The sequence below is a fragment of the Geospiza fortis genome, unplaced genomic scaffold (genome assembly GCF_000277835.1).
Source record: "Geospiza fortis unplaced genomic scaffold, GeoFor_1.0 scaffold41, whole genome shotgun sequence".
Classification (NCBI taxonomy): domain Eukaryota; kingdom Metazoa; phylum Chordata; class Aves; order Passeriformes; family Thraupidae; genus Geospiza; species Geospiza fortis.
In genome coordinates, this window is record NW_005054299.1 from 7,875,777 (window position 1) to 7,898,438 (window position 22,662).

Consider the following 22,662-nt stretch of genomic DNA (forward strand, 5'->3'; position numbering starts at 1 on the left):
GGCTTGCAGCACTCTCCCTGGAAAATATGATAATAAAAAGATGTACATATATATATGCACCCAACCCTCTCTAAAGAGAGGGGAAGCGGAGGGGCAGGCACTGATCACTCTCGTGCCCGGTGACAGGACTTAAGGGAATGGCATGAAGTTGTGCAAGGGAGGTTTAGGTGGGATGTTGGAAAAAGGTTTTTCACCCAGAGGATGGCTGGGCGCTGGAACAGGCTCCCCAGGGAAGTGGTGTCAGGCAAGCCTGACAAGAGTTCAAGCCTGATAGAGTCGAAGTGTTTGGACAGTGCTCTCAGGCAGACAGTGTGACTCTTGCAGTGTCCTGTGCCGGGCCAGGAGTTGGGCTCTATGGTCCTGATGGGTCCCTTCCAACTCAGCTTGTTCTGTGATTTTATGATTCTGAAGTGTGCCTTCAGTAGATCCCCAAAAGTGTCCATGGCCTGTGTTAAGGGAGGAGGACCAGCATCCCACTGGCACCCCCACTGCCCGAGGGCACCTTGGGATTTTCAGGCCATGGTTTTACACCTTCCTTCGATGCCACTGGGGCTGGTTGTCCTTGCTCCCTCCCCCCAGACTGCCTTTGGTGGGAGCTGGGGCAAGACCCTGCTCACCTGGCAGTGAAAACTGCATTTGCTGAGGTGCTGTGCCTGGAGGAAGGTGAGGAGGAAGAAGGAGCAAGTGGTGACACCTGTGCTGTGGTAAACAGCAGCTCCTCAGCTGCAGCCCTCCACACTGAAAGGGTTTTAGACCCTTTCAGAGCAGTGCAAGGTTGGAAAGGATTCCTCTGCAGATGAGTGTAGGCATAAAGGCTTAAAAAGTCTAGTGTGTTTCATTGGCTGTTTATATTAAGGGATGTGAAATTTACAGCCCTCACTTGAGTGTTTCTTTCTGTGCAGAGGACATCTGGAGCTGCCTATGGACAGCTGTCCCTGAGAGGGTGGAGGGGTGACACTGGGTCAGTGGTGGCAGCTGGGTTGGAAGGGGCACCTGCCCACAGCTGGGTCACGGTGGGAGGCCTGGGGACATCAATATTGCACTTTGTGTGTGCTTTTGGTTTCAAAATTTGCCAGTCCTGTTCAACAGGACCAACTTCTGTTTTATTATACTCCAAAGCAGGAAATGTCGAAGTTACTGGTAGGAGTATCAGGTTTGTCTTTGTAGGTCTCTGTTCTAGCAGCCTATGTAAGCTGCACTCTGTAGCTGTACTAGCTGTTATTTCTTCTCAACATATATACTGCCTTTGGCATATTCCTGTCTCTTAAAATCATAAGGAGCTTTTCATAACAGTAGAGTGGGGTTGTGGAAGAGTGCATGTAGGTATTTGGGGAGAAGGCTTCTCTTTTTTTCTCAAACTACATGTATCTGTGACCTTTACCTCTGCAGATTCTCTTGGTTTTTCCATGTTCTTTAGCTTTTCTGATGATTTTTATATGGTACAATAAGCAAGGATCAATTTAATCTTACTGGTACATCTGAAGTAAAAATCAGTTCTGTGCTCTTTGCTACAGTGGTGCTCAGATCTATCTATGGATTGGAAGAAGGTATCAACCTCCCTTTAAATCCATTTTTAATGGAGCACTGTCAAAGTGTTTCTTACAGTGCTTTTAAAAGCACTTTTCATACTGCTTATAATAACACCTTACGTGAAATCAGTTCTGTGGTGTGTTTATATCTTGAATTTGCTTTCATTCAATGCACACACAAATTGATTTACTATGGTAAGGATGCTTGAGTGCATGCTCGCTGATTTAATTAAGAAAAAAAAGCCCTTTTATGAGGTATCCTATGAAGCTAGCATAAAGAACCAGGGGTTTGCATAATTACCTGTGTGCTCTTTATCAATGAAATGTTTTATGTATGTACTGAGTTTGAAGTTTGACAATATTTTTAAACTTAGTCTGTCAGAATCAAGAAAAATATTTTTTTGCATTTAAAAAAATGCTGAGGGAAGTTACCCATTTACTGTGCATTTGTAAATGACTGGATAAGTTCTCTCAGGCTGTGTTTTGAGCTCTGCCAGTCTCTGTGGCTTAAGGCATTATCCAGTCAGTTTTCAGCAGGGAAGTTAGAGCAATAGGCACGCTTTAGGTTCCTCCCTATATGTAAATTTGCTCCCTAGAGAAAGTTTCATGGAATCTGTAACCTTTTTTTGTTTATCCTGCCTGTTACCTTCCTCTTGCTCTTCTCACACAAGTCTTAGAATCACAGATTATGCTGAGCAGGAAAAGAGGCACAAGGATCATCAAGTTCAGTTCCTGGCCCTGCACAGGGCTATCCCCAAGAGCCACACCACATGCCTGAGGCTATGTTGGCAGCTGCTAATGTACTTAAACTTCCAGAATTGAAAAATAAAAGCTAAAGTGAGGACAAGTCAGTGACACTTTTTTTCCTGAAGAGAAGCACTTCTAAAACAAATTTTCATCTCTTCCTGCTCTTCTCTCTGTGAAGGGTGCCTGCGCTTCAGATCTTTTTTCCATGTTTTTGTTAGTGTTGAGTTTGTAAATTATTTACAATTGGATAAAACAATTTGGTAAATAAATTTTTTGTAAAAATAAATACTATAGTCCTATGGATGATATTCAGAGTGCAGTTACAGGTTATGTTGTAGCTGATTGTGTAGAAACTTTCTTGCATGTACAAAATACCGTGTTGCAGTCACTGCCAGGGAACTGCCCCAGAACTGTAGACTGTAAGCTGTTACTGAATCTGGCTCTTAGTGCAACTGGGCCTAACACAAGGATATACAAGTACAGGAATTTCAGGTGACTGCCTTTCTCCATATTGTTCGTGGGAGATTCTTTTTTTGGGGAGGGTTTTTTTTTAAGAGATATCAACCAGTTTTAGGTTTTATAGGAAGTCCTAAACATGGTACTAATACTGTGATTAAATACCAAGGGTGTTGAAATTGAGATCTGTGGTAATATTTTACCAGAATCTTTGTAGAACAGAGACTGTTTGATGATGAGTTAAGTTTTTATCAGTTATTCTGAATCAGCAGCAATTTATCTTTGTACCCTATTTAACGCAACTGTGGTCCTTTTAGGAATAGACTTGAGAAAAGCCCCCCTTTGATCCAAATGTAAAAAATACAGAGTTAGATATAAATGATGTAACATATTCTCCATTTGTGCTATTTTCTCAGTTATAGGTAGGGTTTTAAAATATTTGACCTGCTGTTGTAATTTTCAGATGTTAGACCACTTGACTTTTGTTTCAGGCTGTGGGAGAAATGTTCTTTTGAGTATTCAAATGCTCATGAGATTTTCTGCTAACCCAGAGAATTAATTTTACAGGGTGGCTATAAGATGTCTCGTACAACAAAAACTGAAAATAGAAAAGTGTTGTTGCCACTGTGGTTTTTTTTCCTGTTAGTAATGGCTTTACTAATAGTAATTGCTATTGCTTTAAATAAGTCCCCAAACAGCACACTTTTCTGAAAATTAGGTCTTGCTGGTTTTCTTTAGTTGTCAAGATAGTCCATTTTGTTTTCAGGCACACAGCTATTACATGAAGGTCTTAATTTTGCTGGTCTTTGAATTTTCTGCTTTGATATTTTTGCATTTTTCATTCATGTGTGTATTTTTCTCACATGTTACAAAGTAGTGTGGACAGCATCCAGACATATTTAATACTTCATGGAAAATGCCTGTGCCTCTCATATGATGAGACCTGCCAATGAAAATAGCTTCAAAAGCAGTAAGCCTGATGTCTCAGACTCGCTGTTAAGTACCAAAAGTGTAGCAAATACAATCGCTCTGCTCACATATGTAGTACTTCCAAATATCCTGCAAAATAACAGGTCATGGCCTCAAACTGTAAGACATTTGATTGTGAGTGCATTTTTAGTTCAAGCATGTTAACACAGGTAGGGTACAGCAAAAACATCACTGACTCTATTTTTTTTTTTGGTACACATCCTGTATGCAAAGCTTCTATTTCAAGTTTCATAATTCTGGAGAGCTGTTTCTCATTTGACTTATCTCTAGGTGACAAAAACTTGTAAATTGCAGTGCTGTCCTACTCAATGGAGCTCTTCCTTGCACCCCTATCAATTTATAGGCATGAGTTTATTTTCTGCTCTTTTTTGGTTGGTTTGTTTGTTTTTGTTTTTGTTTTTTTTTTTCTTTTTTTTTGTTTTTTGTTTTAAATCCATCACTGGGGACTGCATATGCACCTTAATTTTAAAAATGCAATCACAATTATTTATGTATTCTCTCCAATGTTAGGAGAAAGAAGTTAAATCTAGGACACCTTTCTTTCCACATCACTGCCCTTAGAAATAAATCTTTTTGTCTGGCAGGGAAATGCTGGCTGTCTTCTGAGCAATGGCACAGCTCAAGCAGCTGAGTGCTGCGTTCTCCTGCACAGAGGGGTTGATACCTCACTCCCTGAAGATGGCTGAGTGCAGCAGACTAGTCAGGACAGAGAGCCCACGTTTTCACTTTCCTGAACAAGTGTTTTAATCATTTAAGAAATGCAGATGGCATTGTGTCTCTGTCGCTGCCTTGAATTCTTCAGTCTCTTAGCACTGAACTTGGTGCTCTCAGAGTCTTTTGGGGCTCACCTGAAGTCTCATGTGTCAGTCCCCTTATGGGGGCCTGGTTGGGGAATATAGAGTTGTGGTGTCTGAAAGTCTGGGGCCTGGGATAGGAAGTAATTTTCTCAACTTAGAGAACTTTGGCAGCATCTCTGCAAATGTGCAGCAGAAGACTTCTTGGCTAGGAAAGAATCTGTCAGGGGAGCACACAGCACTCTGGTGCCTGAAGATCATGTTTTGGGTTTGTCCTTTTAATTCTACAAAAGATACCTTTGTTGTTGGCCTTTTTCCTCGTCTATAGGGACAGTGAATGGCACAGAAATTGCTTGGGGAGAGCACTGCTTGGGCTGTGAGACTTGGTAAAATGAGAGGATGGGAAGAACCCAGTTTGGCCCTCTAATTTTTGCATGGGTTTGCTGGAGCTTAAGTTAAAAAAGCAACTTTGTGAACTTCTGAACACAGTAACTTTGCTTTAGTTACTGAGACGTAGTTCATAACTCCTTCTCTTGACTCCTACCATCAATACCACTGTATTTTGTTCAGGCTTGGCTTACTTTGTTACTCATAACTACTAGCTGATAGCATATCCATTATGGTTTCCCTCTTCACTCAAAAAGGCATGGGTTCTTTTCTTGTTTTCTTGTTTTATTGTTAATGCTTAATTTGTTCTTCATTTCAAAGGTTCTGAGGAAAAAGCACTTGAAAGATGTGCATCTCCAACAAGTGTCTGTCAGAAGGTTTGCATCATTCAATCTCTTTTCAATAGAAGACCAGAACACAGAAGAGGAAACTGGGACCTGGGTTCAGTATAGAAGCATCTTTTATCCCAAGTACAGTGTCTCCTTAAGGTAACCACAATTTAAATTTTAAGTAAGATCTTGAATGGGCTTCAAGTATAAAACTCATTAGTCATTCTTCCACTGTTTTGTGTAACTAGGGCATAGTTTACAAATAAACTGGTAAATGTTATTTTTAGTTGTTTGTTACAGTAAGCAGCTTGTCTGACTCTTCTTTCTGGTACATTTCACTGAAGTGGCAGAGCTTGACTGAAAATACTGATGCTTGTAGCTGAAACAGAATGCAAATATGAGCATGTATTTTATATTTTAACAGCTTTCTGTTTTGACATTCTTCAGCTATACATGGGATATAAAAAAACTTGAACACAGTTATTTATGGTCTTAAAATTTTTTATGACATGATGTTATTAATAATGTTCTAAAAGGTTTTTGGTAATTTTATTCAGTTTTCTTCTTAGTGCTTTTTTAAAAACTCAATGATAATTTGGCAGCCAAATTCCTACAAAATAATACATACTTAATGAAGTAATCCTGTATTAGGGCAGGTCATTTTTATTAAAGAAATTGACAATTAGAAAGTCCACGCACACCCAAACAGAGCAACAGAAAGCTTACTTCCCCTCCAAAAAACCCTCTGGAGGAATTTCAGTGAATTCTCAGTAGCTTTGTTTATAACTCTCATCCACTACTATGTTTGTGGGGTTTTGTTTCTGTTCTTCTTTTCTGTTGCTTTGGTCTTCTTTTCCCCGTTCAGTTTTGTATCTACCTTACTTTGTTTCCCTCAGGAAGTTTGCAACAGTAACTTAAGAATCCCTGAATTGATACTTGTTCTGCAGCATCTAATTAGATCTCTGAAGGTGAAGGATTTCGTATTGTCTACACAGTGGAAGGTGCTCTGGAGAGCCCAAATCAAGAAGTGCATTTTTGTTTACCTGAGACTTTAATTTAAAGTGAAGCTTAGGAATTAAGATCTAACACAAAAAAGTGACCATCATTAAACTGCAGCATTTTTGCAAGATTTTAAGATGAACCAATGAGAAAAAAGCAAACCAAACTAAAGGAACCCCACAACACTACAGGCAGATCATTTTAAGTTAGCATCTGGGTGTAAAGTCAAGAACGAAATTCTTTAGAGCTTTATAAAGTCCTAATTTTCCATTTCCCAGGCTTCCACTCAGTGGTGTTGAAAGGGCTCAAAAGGAAACTTTTCCACTGGAAAACTGCTGTTTGTAGTAGAAGTAGGTGCAGTGTTTTTCCATGTATAGACTTTTCCTGTAAACTACCAGTGAATGCTGTGGACCAGCTCAAACACTGCCAATCTACATAATGCCTTTGTGCAGTGTCCCTATTCCTTGTTTCTAGGTCCTCAGAGGCACACTGGGGATAGGAAGCACAAGGTTTTTAGGTAGAATTTGGGCTGAACAAGGCTGCAGTCCCTTACAATGCAGCCCTGAACTCTTTTAGTTCACTGTCATGGCTTGCAACACTTGCTGTCACTTGATTTGCGTGTTCTGGAGTTTTAAGGTAGGAGATGAGCTAAGGTTCACCTGTACTGGCAGTACAGAAGCCAAGGGAATGTCAGACTGATCCTGCTCCAGCATTTGTGTGCTTCTGTTTCCACCACTTTCTATGCCATCATTTTATTTGGTATTATTTGCCTAATAGTAGTTTCATTGATAATAGAACGCAGCTCAACTATAGACTTTGAACAAGAACGTTTATTTATGTGTTATTTTATTGTGTTTCTCTAATCTTGTTCAGTGGAAATGTATAGGTTCTGTACTGGAGCAGGGTCACATCACATTTCCAAAACTGAATATTAAGGACAATATGGACATTGTCTTCTGATGGGGATTTTTATTTTATATCTTCCCTGCATTTCTTCCTTTCCAAAAGATTTTCAGTGACCTCTAAAAATAGTAATCACTGTTCGTTTTAGAAATAATGATGATCAGAACTTGATTAGTCTTACACACTTCTATATTAAAATGTCTTCTCCACACAGAAGCAGTGACAATACATAGCGTGTACTTACTATTTCAGAATATTGCAGGAGGTGAAGAAGGGAAGGGAAAATACTGTGGGTTTTGCTAGGAACAAGGTATAAATAGACTGCAACAAAATTGACTTTACCATGAGTCAGTGTTAAATAGAGTTTCTTCCCCGTTTTTGCAAAAGCATTAATTTAGGGGATCAGCCTAACAGTTTGACATACATAACAAAGCAACAGTTCTTCTTGCTTAAACTTACATGTCTAAAAGATAAAAATTCTTGGAGTAAGCATTCCTGGATCTTTGGAAACTGATTATATGTTGGAAACTTAAGCATTCTCTGTATGTCTGACAGTCTTCCCCTGGTTTTTCTCTGTCCACTGGCAAAATTTTATTTATAATAATATTTAACCACAGAAACAATTTAGCAAGTTAACAAGAGCATAATATTAACAATAACTTCAGTCAGGTAAATGCGGAACAGCATGCTTGAATAGGAAAACCTTTTTATATCTTTTTGTCAGGGAAAAAAAATGTTGCTATGGCCTCTCTAAAATCTTGACAAAAGTGCTTTGGAATTTCATCTACATTTGTTTTCCTTATGCATTAATATCTTTTGGGAAAAGCTCATTGCATATGTTCAATGTTAAAAGGGTTGTCAGCTAATATCTTGACGAGACTAAATACTTAAGAAAGTTCATAAGGTTGTTAGTGGCTTTTGGCAAAGAGTATAAAGGTCAAGCTGTATCAGTTCAAGGGCTGTCAAAACTGATAAAATTGTATATTCAGATATGCTATGACCTAGCTGGAATTACTGCTCTAGAGGGGCTTGGGACCAGTTTGTCAGGAAAATAGAAGCTTTTGTAGGAACTACCAGTCATGTGTGTGCTTTTCTGAATTTTGTTGGTTTTGCTGTTTCTCTAACTAAACTCAGGCTGCATCCACATCTCAGAAAGAAGAGCTTATACCATGTTTTTCTGTCACTGGTTTGTATTTTTTTGCATTATTCTTAATAACAAATCTTCCAAAGCAGAAAGCCGGAAGTCCCAGTATAAGGCAATTTTCAGCTTGAAAAATTTAAGCTGAATTTAAGTGCTGTTTTGACTAGATCCTTGAAGTGAAATATCATTGACTCATTTAAAAAATCTCCATAACTCTTCTGGTGAAACAGTGATGTCCAGTGTGCTTAATGAAATGTAAATTCATAATACATGGTGGAATGTGTTCTTGAGGTTTGTTTAGGTACTAAGGTGCTTCACAGTAGCTCTGGGGTATCAAAAGGAGTGTCTGGTTAGTGTGGGATTTTGTTAGCTTTGAAAGGTGTGTCAAAATGTAATCACTTTTGTTACAATCCAAAACCTCATTTGCTTAGTGTAGTCTCATCTGGATTTGTATTTTATTTGATGTTCCTACACACTGCATCCTTGTCTTGATGATGTTAATTGAGCTTTATCTTTCCTGACCTGAACCCTGAATGCTCAGACAATTTCTATGTATTTCTCACATGCTACTTGACTTTGCTTTCACTCTCTGTAGGTTTCTTTTTTGGTGTTTGAATTTGTCCAGGAGCATCTTGTTCATCCACACTGGCCTCCTGGCTTTCTTGTCCGACTTCCTCTTGTTCAGGATGCATGATCCTTGGATATTAGCCAGCTTTCTTGGGCCCTTCTTCTCTCCAGGTCTTTATCCTATGGTATTCTACCAAAGAGATCCCTGAAGAGGCCAAAGTCTGCTCTCCAGAAGTCCAGGGTAGCAAGCTTGTTGTGCGCCCTTCTCACTGCCCTAAGGATCTCAAACTCCACCATTTCATGGTCCTGGCTGCCAAGGCTTCCTTGGAGATTCACATTTCCCATCAGCCCCTCCTTGTTGGAAAGAACAAGGTTCAGCATAGCACTTCTCTTTGTCAGCTCCTCTTGAACAGACAAGCATTTCAGGAACCTCCTGGAATTTTTATGCCCTGGTGTGTTGTCCCTCCAACAGCTATGGGGGTGGTGGAAGGTCCCCATGGAGACCAGGGCTTGTGAATGCAAGGCTGCTTCTCTGCCTGTCTGTAGAGGGTTTCATCTGTTGGTGCCCCTGTAGCAAACCCCCACTATAATGTCACCGGTCCCTGCCCTCCCTTCAGTCCTGACCCATCAGCTCTCGCTTGGCTCCTCGTCCATCCCCAGGGGGAGCAACAAGCGCTCCAGCTGGACAGACAGCACCACTGTCTCCATATCTCCCCTGTGGTTTTATTTACAGAACTTTCAGGTGTGTTTGTTGGCTTTTTTCAAGTTGTTCTTAACTGTGGCAGTACTTCACTTTGCTGTTAAAAATTATGCATGTGCTGAATATGTGTTTTCTTCTGGATAGGAAGATATATAGTAAGTAAATAGAACAATTAAAAATATTTATTTAATACTGCCTTTCTAAATCCTTCTATTCTTCATCAGGAATGTGCTTTTAAATTTGAATTTTGTATGAATAGTTGTAGCAATGAAGTGATCATCAAGATGCAGTGTCTCACTGTGGAGATGGTGCCTGCCTTTTAGATAGGAAAATTGTTCTTTTATTTGAGTTAAAAAAAGGAGCAATCAATATCTTCAAGTTTTCTATTTCAGGATATGGATTTGCTTTTAAATTGTAGGCTCATTTTAAGAAAACAGTGCAGAAATAAGTTATTTCTGTGGTAAAATATTTTCCATTGATCAGTCATTTGCTGTTTCAAATACTAAAGTACAGAACTGAAAGGAACAATGTCAGCAGGTTACAGGAAGGGTTAAATCTTTGTAAAAGGTGTTTAGTGTACTTTGCAAGTTGTCATGCCTTTTGTTCTGAATATGAATGAACCTGCAGATAAAAATATGACAGAAACTATTAGATGATTCTAGACCTGTGGTTTAGAAATGAGGGGCATGCAGAGATACCACTTGTCTGTGGCAAGCTGTGTTAGAAGATGGTGCAGGACTTCCATTGGCTGTTCCTCTTGGATATTTCTCCTAGTAATATTTTAAATTTTAAAGGTTTTTCATTTTAGGGGTAGAGATTAAAAAAGTGAAGGGAAACAAATTTCAGTGAATATTGCCTACTTCTTATGGACAGTTTATGTGGATATGACAAACTTGCTTTCTTCCATGTATTGCATGCTAAGAGGCAATGTGAATTTAGCAGCATAAAGGGTTGGCCCCAGGAGCTGGAAATGGAGGAAAGAGATGAAAAGTGATTTGGCAATGTACTTCTTTTATTCAGTGATCAAGTGATGGCTGCTCCATCATATTGCCCAAGATGTGTGTAAAAAAAAATAATTGTAGTCAAAGAACCTTTGTTTCAGTTTCTTGCCGCATTAAGCTGGGATCTAGAACTGGAGTGAAAGAAGAGTTAACTTATTTTTGCTATACTCTGGTGCAGAAAGAGCATCTGATAGGTAGCAAAGTTTGCAGATAACTCAGGTTCTTAGTGGGCCACAGTGATAATTGATAGTGATATACAACAAGCTTTTTTGTGAAGTACCCTTAACAGTAATTTTTTACCGTTATTCCATCTTTTATTTTTCACAAATATACTTTTAATTTGTACATAGGTTAATAGTTTATGGTGATGGGTTTGGTTCTTTTTCCCTTTTCAATATTATGTAGAAATGTATTCTATCTTAGATTTTGTAGGTTTTTAAAGTTAATATAGGCACATAATTACTTCTGTTATTTTTCATCACTCAGTTTAAGAATAATATAAAAGGAAAGAAGGAACTTACTTTTGTTTCATTATGGTTGATGAAAAGCAAGCCTTAATAGGGACCTACTGAAGGGTTGTTTTTTTTTTTGTACTATCCATAGCTATTTTTAAATACATGGAAAAGTCTGCCACTTGTGTTGCCTGAATTGGAGAGGAAGGAACATTAGTATATTTAAAGGTTGATCTCACTCTCTCTGACTTCATCCAAAGTTGATTTATTTGTAGTTCAGAGTAAGGAATTCTGCTTTGCTTTGTCTCAGGAGAAACATGAGTTGAATTAGTTTATTGTTCATAGATTTGTCTTCTATTACTCACTGCCTCAGCCATAGAAATTTTTGCCTGTTGTTCCTTGGAGACTTATAATAAGAACACTGTGAATCAGATTAATCATGCCAGCCTGAAATTCACTTTTTCCATGATGCTTACCTGTGCTTCTTTGAAGTACTTTGTTGATCTCAGCAATCAGAGCTTTGAACTTATTTGAACTGTATGACATCCGTGATATGTTCTAAAGCACTGAATACTAATGTTCTTCTGTATTTTGAGATACTTGTGGAAATTTATGGGAATTTAAGGGTTGGGGTTTAATCCCAAGCTTCTGTGATTCCTTTCCTTGACTTTGATTATTCAGTGCACATGACACATAAGACTCTGCCAGCTGCACTGTGGAAAGCTGTGATGGTGACAGGCACTCATGGAAACAAGATGTGCTGTATCTTGGCAGTTTTCTCTGGCTTTGCTGATGGAGGAGCAGCTGATGGGATGGGACAGTGAAGCAGCAGCTGTTACAGAACTGCTGAGGATGTGTGTGCAGGACAGTGGATCCCGAACTACAGGCTCTGGTTTTTAGGTGCAGGACTGAGTAGCACACTATTTATGGCAGAATTTGGGGTCAGAGAACACCTGTGTTTACAGGTGCATGTGACTTTAAGTCTGTAGTAAGGCCTATGATGGCAGAGTTGGGGAATACCTGGTGCAGAGTTTGTCTGCAGGCTCCACAAGTGCAGATCTCCAAATGGAGAAACATGGCTGTTGCCGTTTGGAAGTGCATTTTTCTGAGTTCTCCCTTTCACAAATGGATCAGCTATTGGCATGTTGCTTTCCTCAGTCCTAAAACTTGTCTGCAGTAGGAGATTATGCTCAATTCCTCAGTTTTTGGATTCCACAAATTTTAAGCAGTTTTGGCTAGTTCTGTGGTTTTATAATTTCTCCTTTTTGTGTTTCCCTACCTTTTGACCGTTAACTATATAAATTGTATTCTTTTCTAGACCAGGACACTTCACCTACTTCTGTTTTTCTTTCTTCATTCTGTTAACTACTGGTACTAGACTACTAAATTTTTATCCTTACCTTTGTTTGTTTCACTTGGGGAGTTACATGATAAATCTCCTTTAGATATGAACTATGTACATAAAGAAATTGAGGGGGGAAAAAAAGAAACCAAAACATGTTATCCCAAGACTACCCTGCGTGCCAACAGAGATTAAAATATTTCTTTACTTCCTCAGCATCTCCCACCCTCCATTTGGATTCATTTAGAGATGAGACATTCACAGTTTTGTGAGAGCCCCCAACAGCCCCAGACATATGCAGAGTTACAGAGTTTATAGGGTTCTCAGGAGTCAGCAGGGGAGAGTTTAAAGGGCAGCTCTGTGGCTGGCAGAACTACCAAACCTATCTCCTTTCTTGTTACTTGCCTTGCACCAGCTCTGTTGCATTGGCTGTCCAATTTGATGGAAAACAAACTTGCAAAAAAGAAGTACATTAAAAATCCATATGATCCATCAGCGTTCTTGTAGACTTCCTCTGCAGAGAAGGCATGTAATTTTGGTTTGGTTTTGTGTACCTGGGAGAAGAGCAGTCATGTCCAGTTGAATATTTTCTAACATCTCTCATATATTTCTTTGTGGCTTCTGATAAGCTTAGTTCAGTTTATTAATTTGATTTCCATTTTTAAGAATTAGTCTAGTTGCTGTTTGGTTCTTCTCAAAATTTAACTTGTTAATATTTCTTTATTTAATGCTTATGCTTATCAGAAGCTATAAATAGTGGGTTTTTCACAATAATTATGCAATTTCATGTTTGCAAAATGATTGATTTTTCCTTCCCCATTCTTACAGCAGTCTTTCTTCAGGAAAGAACAGCTGAGAGAATGAGAACTAATTTTGTAGGTGCTAAAATTCTGGGATTTATTGCATTTTTTTAGTATTTCAAATTAATGTGTTCCCAAACAGCCTTAGAAGCTATATTTGAAACATTATTAAAACCCTATATTTTCATATTTTGCTGCCTTGCTGAATTCCTTCTAGATTTTCTTTAATGCATTTGTGAAACAGCTGTGTGATCGGATTGTTGTAAAGTGTGAGACTAATATTTTGTTCATTTTGGGCTTAGATTAGTTTGGAATATTTAAAAACAAGATTAGATGCTTTTTTATGCGTATATGACTGCATATTTGAAGGCAAATGTTAGGTAAATTTTTATTCAGTTTTGGTGCTTATTCTTTCTGCTGCTGTCAGTGTTTTGCTCATTGCATTCTAAAATTTGCACTTGGTGTATGAAATTTAGGTAATTAATTTATTATCCCCACTTTCGAATGCTTATTTCACATGGGTTATGCAAATGTAAAACCAAAAAAAATTGCATTTCACTGAACACATTAATTAGCATTAACTTAATTAAGTGTTCTTGATTTTGTGGGAGAAAATAGGAATGTGCATACAGCTGCTGTTCAAAAATACTTTTATGGATTTTCCCTTTCAAAGAAATTGATTTACCAAAGTTCCTCCTTTCCTCTATGCGACTTCCACAACTAAATAAAAATTGATGCTCCTTGGTAATGTTTTCCTCCTGATAGTAGTTTCTGAGAAACACAATCCTCCTGATTCATGGATTTCAGTGCTGGGACTTTGAAGACTGGTGATCGTCCCCTTGTTTTCCCCCTGGTGGCTACAGTAGTAGCTATTTGCTGCTTCACTGTGAAAGGGGGTGGTGAGAAGTGAATGCATACAGTAAATCTCTTTTTTGAAGATGGGGTTTTTTTGATGGTTTATGTATTAGTAAAGTTGCTTTTTTTATTTTCTTCCAGATTTCACAATGGCCTCCTAAATGTTAAAGATGTTCTTACAAGTTTTGACAACACGGGGAATGTGTGTAAGTCACTGTTTATTTAAGTACAGTACTATGTTGATAAAAGTCTAACTGCACCAATATAAAACATTTCTGTATGACCCCTCAATGACCATTTAATTTAGCTGGGAAACTCCATTACTGTGGTCAGGGTTACCATAGCATTACAGTTTTATGTAGCACCATTGTTTGTGTTGGATACACCCTTAAGTTCTCCCAGTGCAGGTTATTTTTGGTTGTGGCTATGGTGGGAACATTAGAGCAACTGGACTGGAGTGAATAAAACATTATTTAGCCCATTGATTTGTGTTGGCCAGGGGCCAGCACTGGCTGTGTGAGGAACAGCAGTGCAGGAACATGGGAAGAAATCAGGGGTACTTCTACCTTGGAGAGAACAAACTTGAACCAGAGAAACAAAAGAAAGCACTCAGTCAAGTTGTGAAATTCCTCCCTACAGAATGTTTTGGATCCTAAGACATGAAATAAATTCCAAAAAGGAGAAAAAATTGTGCAAGAAAAATTTACTGTGACTATTAAATATACAGACATCACTTATGTCTTAGGAAGTGCTGGGTGTTAGGAGAATTAATGGGGTGGTGGGATGATATGTTTGTCCTGATCTTTCACTCTTGTCTAAGCATCAGTTACTGGCTGCATTAACCTGAGGCAAGATGAGCTCTAAGTGGGCCATCAGTGTCTGACCCAGTATGGCTCTGCTTCAGTATACTTATTAATAAAATTATCTATGCTATTAATGGGCTTGAATTATCAAATTGTGGTAGGTGGTGGAAACAAAGCTGAGCCAACATTGAAACATTTTTGATGTAATGAGTAATTACTATTATATAATTAACATTTAGAGATACACATGTAATTGTTGTTTGGTCATTCTGCCTTATCTTTCTGGCTGGTTTGTTTTCAAGGAAGAAAACCGATAGAATAAAGTTGGTAAAGTTTGCCAGATATTCAAGAAATATACACATATTTCACCCTCCTTATCAAGCCAATGATATAGAACTGTTTTGATATATATGTTTTATCTCAGATGTCCAGTCTTAGACTTCCAAAGCTATGTTTCAATAAACATTAGTTCATTATATAACAACTTAAGCATTTCTTTTGAACAGCAGAGAAAATACTTCCTGTGTGTGTGTCTAAATGTGCTTCAGGTAATGAATCAAGACATTGTAATATGGTAACACGATTTCTTGTTCTTTGTGTGGGTACTGAGTTTGTGCTCAATCTACACAGATTTCCTTGTTAACACAAAGAATTTATTCTGCTAAAGTTCTTGTATACTTTCCTATTGATGGATGTGTTGTCAGCTCTTCTTCGAGAATTTCAGTTACTTTTTTATTGCTTGCAGATGGTAGAACAAGACTTACACTCTAATAGGCGCACCACCAGTGCTAACACAGGAGTAATATGACATTTGTGGTTCTCACTGTTTCTCTGCTTATACAAAGATTCACATTTGTCCTTTTGGAATCTGAATTGCTTTGAGGGTTCATGCCGTGCTATTATATACAGCGTTTGCCAAGTCATTTACAGATTCACTGCTTCCCTATTTTTAAATGTCTTTGTCTGAAAGTGTCTGTCTGTATGGATCTACATATTACTGATTTATTCCTGTTTTACTATGCACTCTAGATTACACTCTATTTGCATAACTGTAAAATTATTATCTTCTGGCTTGGAGTGTAATAATCACACTTTTTTGCTATCACCTGTATGGAATAGATGTTGTCAGTATCCAAGCCAGAATAACTATGTGCCTGCCACACCATCATAGTGAAGTTCTCCCAGTCATGTGTTCAGTGAGCTGCTCTGTTTGAGTCATAACTGATGGAATTTCTGTGTGCTCCCATTATCCCTTAATTCAAATTATGTCTTTCTTTGATATTTTCCTGTGTATTTCTTGACTCTCTTTATGTTAACCCACTGTGGAAATTATGAGGGTGTTGTGTTGCCTCCTTTTACCCCCAGAGGTATGTACTGTTGTCTTTCTAAAATTAGGTTGACTGTTTTTTATAATTTCTGTAGTGTTCTACAAGAACTTTTTATTGTCAAATCATAGTGTACTCAAAAAAATCGCAGATATTTCTGAATGGTCTTTGACAGCATCAGATTATTTCTCCTAATATTTAATACTAATGGAGCTAGCCAGAACTCAGTGTGCTATCACAGCAGTGTGCTCTGTGAGGGGGATGCACTGAATAATTACAGACTTCATTGTTCTTTTGGGGCACACTGCATAGCTAGCCTTTATTTACTGGCCACTAAACTTCACTTAAATGAAGTTTAAGGTTTAATGGCTTGGACTGACTTAGCACAAAACAGGAAATGTTTTAGTGTTCTGGGTCTTTGTTTTGATTGCTATACTGTGTATTTATCAGCAAGATTAATGTTTTTTTCTAGAAGTTAGTAGAATACGGAATAATTTTGTATGAAACAGATTAGCTTTTGTAAAAAATTCATTTTGTTTTTAAACATAATCATTCATTTCAAATAACATGGTTTTTGTAGTTTGGGGGGAATTTTTTTTGTTTCTTCTAGTGAGTACTTTCTGTTAAAACAAGCTCTTTCAGGGACTGTTTCTATGGTCTTTCTGTTTGCCATGCTGATCTCTGTGCTTATGGTGTTTGACAGCCACATCACTGTATACCATCAAAAGAGAAGTGGTAGAGCAGACTCCAGTTAATACCACTGTCTCCATACTCCCAGTAGGTATCAACTCAGTACAAGATGTGCCACTAGCTGGCAGCATTATATAAAATATCAATAAGCAGCTTTTGAGGAGTAGTTGTGATTGCTTCCAAAAATGCTGCCTTACACCAGAAAGACTTCTGCATAAAAGGGGAGCCAGCTGCAGTAGCTGTCAGTGGTGTCTTGCAGGGTCCCAATTGTTAACTTTGAAAATTGCCTCTGCACAATGGCTTGTTCAAACTTTGTATTTGTATACCTACACTTGTATTCTGTCTGTTTTTAAAAGATTTCTGAAGATGCATTTGCACTGTAGGATGGACATTGTGAATGAAAATCCACATTACAAGTTGCAATGGGTTTTCACTTTCTCAGAAAAATGTGGAAGTTTTTTTCTCTCTGCTCATCCTTTGTGGGAGAGTGGTTTCCACATGAAAACTCTAAATGAATTGTCCACACTGACAGGATGCAGTGCCAAATGTACTTCCTTCAGCTTTAATTCTACGCATAAACAGGAGGCAGGGAAAACAGGACTGGAATGAAGGAAAGGATCAGTCTGTTCGTTTTAGACAACAATATGCCATCTATTAAAGAGAGGGTACAACCTGGCACCATCTCTGGTCCTGAGACCGTCCTTTAGAAGAACTGATGGATCCCAGGCAGAAGGTTCAGTGGTGGCGTTATGGGATAGCATCAGCTGGCCCCTGGAACCACATGCTCATCCTGGCAAAAGAAATCATCCAAAAATTAAGGAAAATTCTGCAAGGATGAGCTTTTGAGAGTGTCTCCTTACCTTGCCTTTCCAGGTGTGAGAAAGCAGTTATAACTGAAGTGCTATGACTCTATCCCAGAAGCAATCATTGCAGATTATGTAAACATTTAGATTAAGTGAAATGAAAAGGGCCAAAATAGAAACCTCTTTACTATTTGCTCCCAGTCTAAGCAAGCTACAGGCTGTGTAAAGGAGAATTTTAATAAGTGAAATACAGCATATTTTTGAATGTTCATCTAGTAGGTTTTTGTCTGATGTTATCACAGAAACAAGCTATTCCAGAATGCTCAAGTAGTACAAAATTGAAAATATACTATATGTAATAGCAAAACTTTTTTTTGTAAACTGCACATAGCATTAGTTAATAATTTTATTTTCAAGAAACAACATGTTCAACAGATACTCATTTTATTTTCTACTTGGTTGAGTGTACCATTATATGTTTTAGAACTAAAAGAGCAGCAGAGGGTGCTACAGTTACAGAGCTGCCCAGGAACATACTCCAAAATTGTTGCTCCTGTAGGCAAGTAGATCCTGTAAACTCTTAGGCTTTGCATTTGGGATAGATGTAAACAGGATAGTTTTAAATTCTGTTGCCTCTGTTTATAGAGGAAACCAGGTAATCTACGTGAAATCCAGGAAAAGTAGGATTATATACTCCTTTCTTGATTTTTTTATTTTAATAGTTTAATTGGTGGAAAACGTTACGTAATTTCATGAAAACATAGTGTCTGGCTATTAGAACTGTTTTTGTTTATGCTAATTTTACATTTAGAAGTTCTAGTCTCTGCAACAAGTTTTTTTGGAAAAATTTGTTATTTGTGGATTTTTTAAAAATATGTTTCCAAAATAAATAAGCTAGCTAAACTGAAGAATATTTTTGCCCTTCATATAATATTTTTCATGAAAATAGCATAAGAGAATGATATTTTTTCTTAACTTTCAAGTTTGCATTGAGGTGTTTTGGAAACAAAAATCAAGAAGGAAACAAATTATTTTTCTCTGTTTAGGTTTAACACTTTTTTTTCAGTTTATATTAATTTTTAAATGATAGTTACCTAAAACTGGTAATTATGCAACTTCATTTAAAATTTACTTAAGAAAAATATTTTAAAATTTTATTTAAAACAAAGAACCTTTTCTTCTTTCTTCCATTCTCTCAAATAACTGAAGCAAGAGGGATATGTTCTTTCTGGTAGTATATGAGGATGGATTTGAGAGCTATTTGTTTCTTCAGAGCTCTCACTGTGTGCCTCAGATATGTGCACTCCTCAATGGAGAGATGATGGCAGCTACAGAATGATCATGCTTGGAAGGGTAGATGCCATAAAGTTACCTGGGGACAATCAGCAGATGACATCCTTTATGGCAGCAGAGGCACTCCTCTATTGCATGGAATGTTACCTGGAATCAGGCAGGGAGCAGAGTGCTGTTTTCAGGTGCTGCTGTGGAAGTTTCCCACATTGTTTTGAGTAAACATCTGGTGATCAGTGGTGAAAAGCCTGCCAGCTGGAATATGCTTCCTGCCTCTCCATGTCTCAGTCAGTATTCTCACCTGAAGAAGCTGCCACCCATTGTCCTCTGAGCCTTCTCTCATTCCTCTGGTGTGGCAGTTTGAAATGATTTACCATGTCAGAACCTCAGAGCCCCTTGGAAGTCTTCAGCAAAAAATAAATTGTCTGGAAGAATGTTTGAATAGCAACGATACGTGTTGTTTTGAATGAAATATTGTATTTATGATACCTACAATTTACTATTCACTATGCAGCTTCCTTTTAAATAAAACATTTCATGATCAGGGTTAAGAAAAACCAGCTGTTTCCTCCATCCCTCCTTCTTCCAATTCACTTCAATGATTCAGTTTACAGCATCATCCCAAGCAGTCATGTTGACATAACTGACATAAGGCATATGGAATGGAGCAGAAAATAAATATATGGAGAGAAGCAGGCGCCTTTTAAATTACTCTTGCTACCAGAATTGTTTTTATGAGGTTGTTCTCTGATGGAACATCAGTGATTTTGTCTAAGTACTGTCCTGAAATATTCAGCTTTTCCCCACTCACTAAAATCTTCAATTTATCAGGAACCTGTGTGTGAAAAGAGAAGTCATAACTGTGGTCATTTTCCTTTTCATCTAAAGTACTTTTTTCCTACTATGTATTCCAAACATTATCTGTCCTTGTGCCTCTGCTTTCAAGCATGGCACAAGCTTAGAGAAGTGGGAGGTGAAGAAGCCCAGTTCAGCCCTTCTGAGTACCCTGTTTCTTGCTGGGTCTGATTGAAGTTTTTGTAGGAACTGGTTCTCCTGTTCAGGTTATTTCATTGAGAACCTTTTGGTAAAAATATGTGAATCTCTCAGATCAACTGCAGTTACTTTTCTGTGTTGCTGAGCAGTTTTTTGTACCTTGGCACTCTGATTAGCTATGTTTTGGCATCATCTGTTGTCTTAATCTTTAAAAAGTAGTTGGCGTTAGTAGGTTTCTAAGTGTACTACTCATGCTAATCTTCTACAATGTGAAGTAGTTTTGAAAGTATTCCATGTATTCTAAATGGATTACCATGAGAAATTGGATATTTTGATTTACATTTATTAAAATTATGAAAGTACAGTATAACACCTTAAAGTAGGTTGGTAGAAGGAAAGTATGAATGATTTTAATTAATTTTATGGGGTTTACTTCTGCTTTAGGTAACTTATCTTAGTCACTTCTTTAACTGAGATAGGGCAGGATAATGGTAAGCATCCCTTTAAGTTGTGCTGTGCTATTAATTCAGCTTAGTCTTTTAAAACATTTTAAAGTTTTCTCTAAAAACATTTCAAATTTGAGCATAATTGAAGTAAATAGTTTCAAATGAGTTTGATGTGCCCTGGGTTGCTGCCATTTGTGTGGAACTGGCATGCTTCTTTGTAATCATTCTTTTTATTCTCACAATTCCTTTCTACTTGGCTTGCCACGTTCTAGCCATGCTTTCAGCGCTGCTTTTTTTCAGTGCTGAGATCTCCCTTCTGTTTGACACCACCACCTGATGCTGGTGATTTCTGACATGCACATTGGATGGGGCATTTCTCTGTACTGTATTATAGCCCCATCAGTGGCTGAGGTGTGGAGGCAGCAAGGGTAATCCTTGTTATTTCTTTTCTCTATACAAATGCAGCTGAAATGTTATGCGTAACTTGAACCTTGTTTTTATTTTGTTTCATGTTTGTTTTAGAGAACTTTTCAAAAGTTGCACTGTATTATTTAATTTTAAAAAAATCATATTCAAATGGTTCAACTCATGTCTTCTTTTGAAAATGTCACAGTGAAAGGTTCCAATTCAATTTAACACCAGTTCCTAATATTGTATTAAGAAGACCCTACTTTGAGTAAAATATTTCTGGAAGTGAGAATTTGAAACCTTTGGTGAATATATCCATTTGAAATATTTTGTCTGATGATAGTTCTGACTGAAAAATATGATGAAAACTGATCATAGCAGTGACCAGATGAAAATTCAATGTAGATCTAGTATTCATGTACTTAGCTTGAAAAATTAAATACTATTATTGAGAGTATGTACATTTAAATTAAATTATATCAGGTTTAAGCTGTTCTTTAAAAAATATTTTTCAATAATGTGGAAGGAGGTGGATAAGACATTATTTCAGAAATATAAAGAATTAATTTTTGGTAATCTTAGTGGATTAAAAGACCCTCCTATACAAATGTTTTGGTAAACAGAAAATGTGTGAAGAGTAACTGTAAGTTTGTTAGAATTACTGGAGTCCAGCCTTGTTCTTTTAGTTAAGACTGCAGCCCACCTGCAAAAGGTTTTAGTGACTATCCCATAAGCAATGATTTAGAACATACTGGTTCTAGCAATGATTTCACATCTACTCTCCTTACTGGTAGAAAATATCTCCTCATATCTAATGGTAGCCTTTTTTTACTAAGGCTTAAATTTATTACTGGTTTGGTCCTTGGCAAAACTGAAATTTTCTTTTGCAATAGCTTTTTAGGTATATTAAATCATCACATGGCCTTGCCTATATCTTCTTTTACTTACATCCAGCAAGCCAAATTCTATCATGTTTTCTTAAGCTGCAGTTTTTGCTAGCCTCTGACTTTTCTTTAGACTCCATACATTTGGTTTGTATCTTTCTTGAAGAGTGTTTGTCAAATCTGGGCATAGTATTCCAGTTGAGACTTCTATAACGCTAAGTAAACCAGGAGATTTTGTGTTTTACAGCCTGTAATCCCAATATTGAATTTTCCTCTTACAACAGCATGGCTTTGACTCCTGCTGAGCTGTTGACTTGCCATAAAATCCTGGTCCTCTTCAGAAGGAATCAGTTATTCCTGGCTGTGTATTTATGTAGCAGATTATTCTTACCCAATTTGAATAACTGGTGGTTGCCCCTGTTGAACTTCTTCCTGTTTCCAGACTTCTCCCAGTTCATTTCTTTTATCCTTTGAAGCCTGTCTTTCAACTTCCTGGACTTCTAAAATTGATAAATCGCTAATGGGCATGTTCCTTTAGATGATCAATGAAAACACAGAACAAAGCACAGTCTGGTGTAGGCATTTATGGAAACTCCACCTGTTAAATTCACCTGCTTTTATAGCAAACCATTGAGAATTATTCCCATTATTCTCCACAGTCAGTTTTCTTCACCAGTTGAACCAAATTTTATTTAGCCTGTTTCTTATGAAATTGTCAAAAGACTTTCTGAAGTTTTGATACGAGACATCTACTCCTTCTGCCCTATAAACAAGCCACTTATCTTGTTCCTCTAGTGAATGGTTTTTTAATTAAAATCTGCAATTTATTTTTTATTGTTATACTTTATCATGGAATGTGCAACAAAAGAATGAAAAACATGAATCTGTTTCAAGTTTTTAATTATGTGAAGATGAGGGAGAGGTTGAATTGAATGAAACATTATACTTAATTATTGAATGCATAATTGTCTTATGCACTGAAAGTCACCTGATGATTCTCTGCCTTGCAATTTCATTCATTTTCTGAA

The 22,662-nt window shown here is 37.5% G+C and overlaps 1 protein-coding gene across 1 annotated transcript in view; it reads left to right on the plus strand.

Annotated features, from left to right (window-relative positions):
• Positions 1-3,808: 3,808 nt before the first annotated feature.
• CAMKMT (calmodulin-lysine N-methyltransferase) overlaps positions 3,809-22,662 on the plus strand; it is a 208,227-nt gene continuing 189,373 nt past the window's right edge. Inside the window, exons 1-3 of the mRNA XM_005416193.2 lie at positions 3,809-3,871; positions 5,225-5,391; positions 14,134-14,198. Coding sequence (XP_005416250.2) covers positions 3,809-3,871; positions 5,225-5,391; positions 14,134-14,198 — 295 coding nt within the window. The remainder of the gene's footprint in view (positions 3,872-5,224; positions 5,392-14,133; positions 14,199-22,662) is intronic.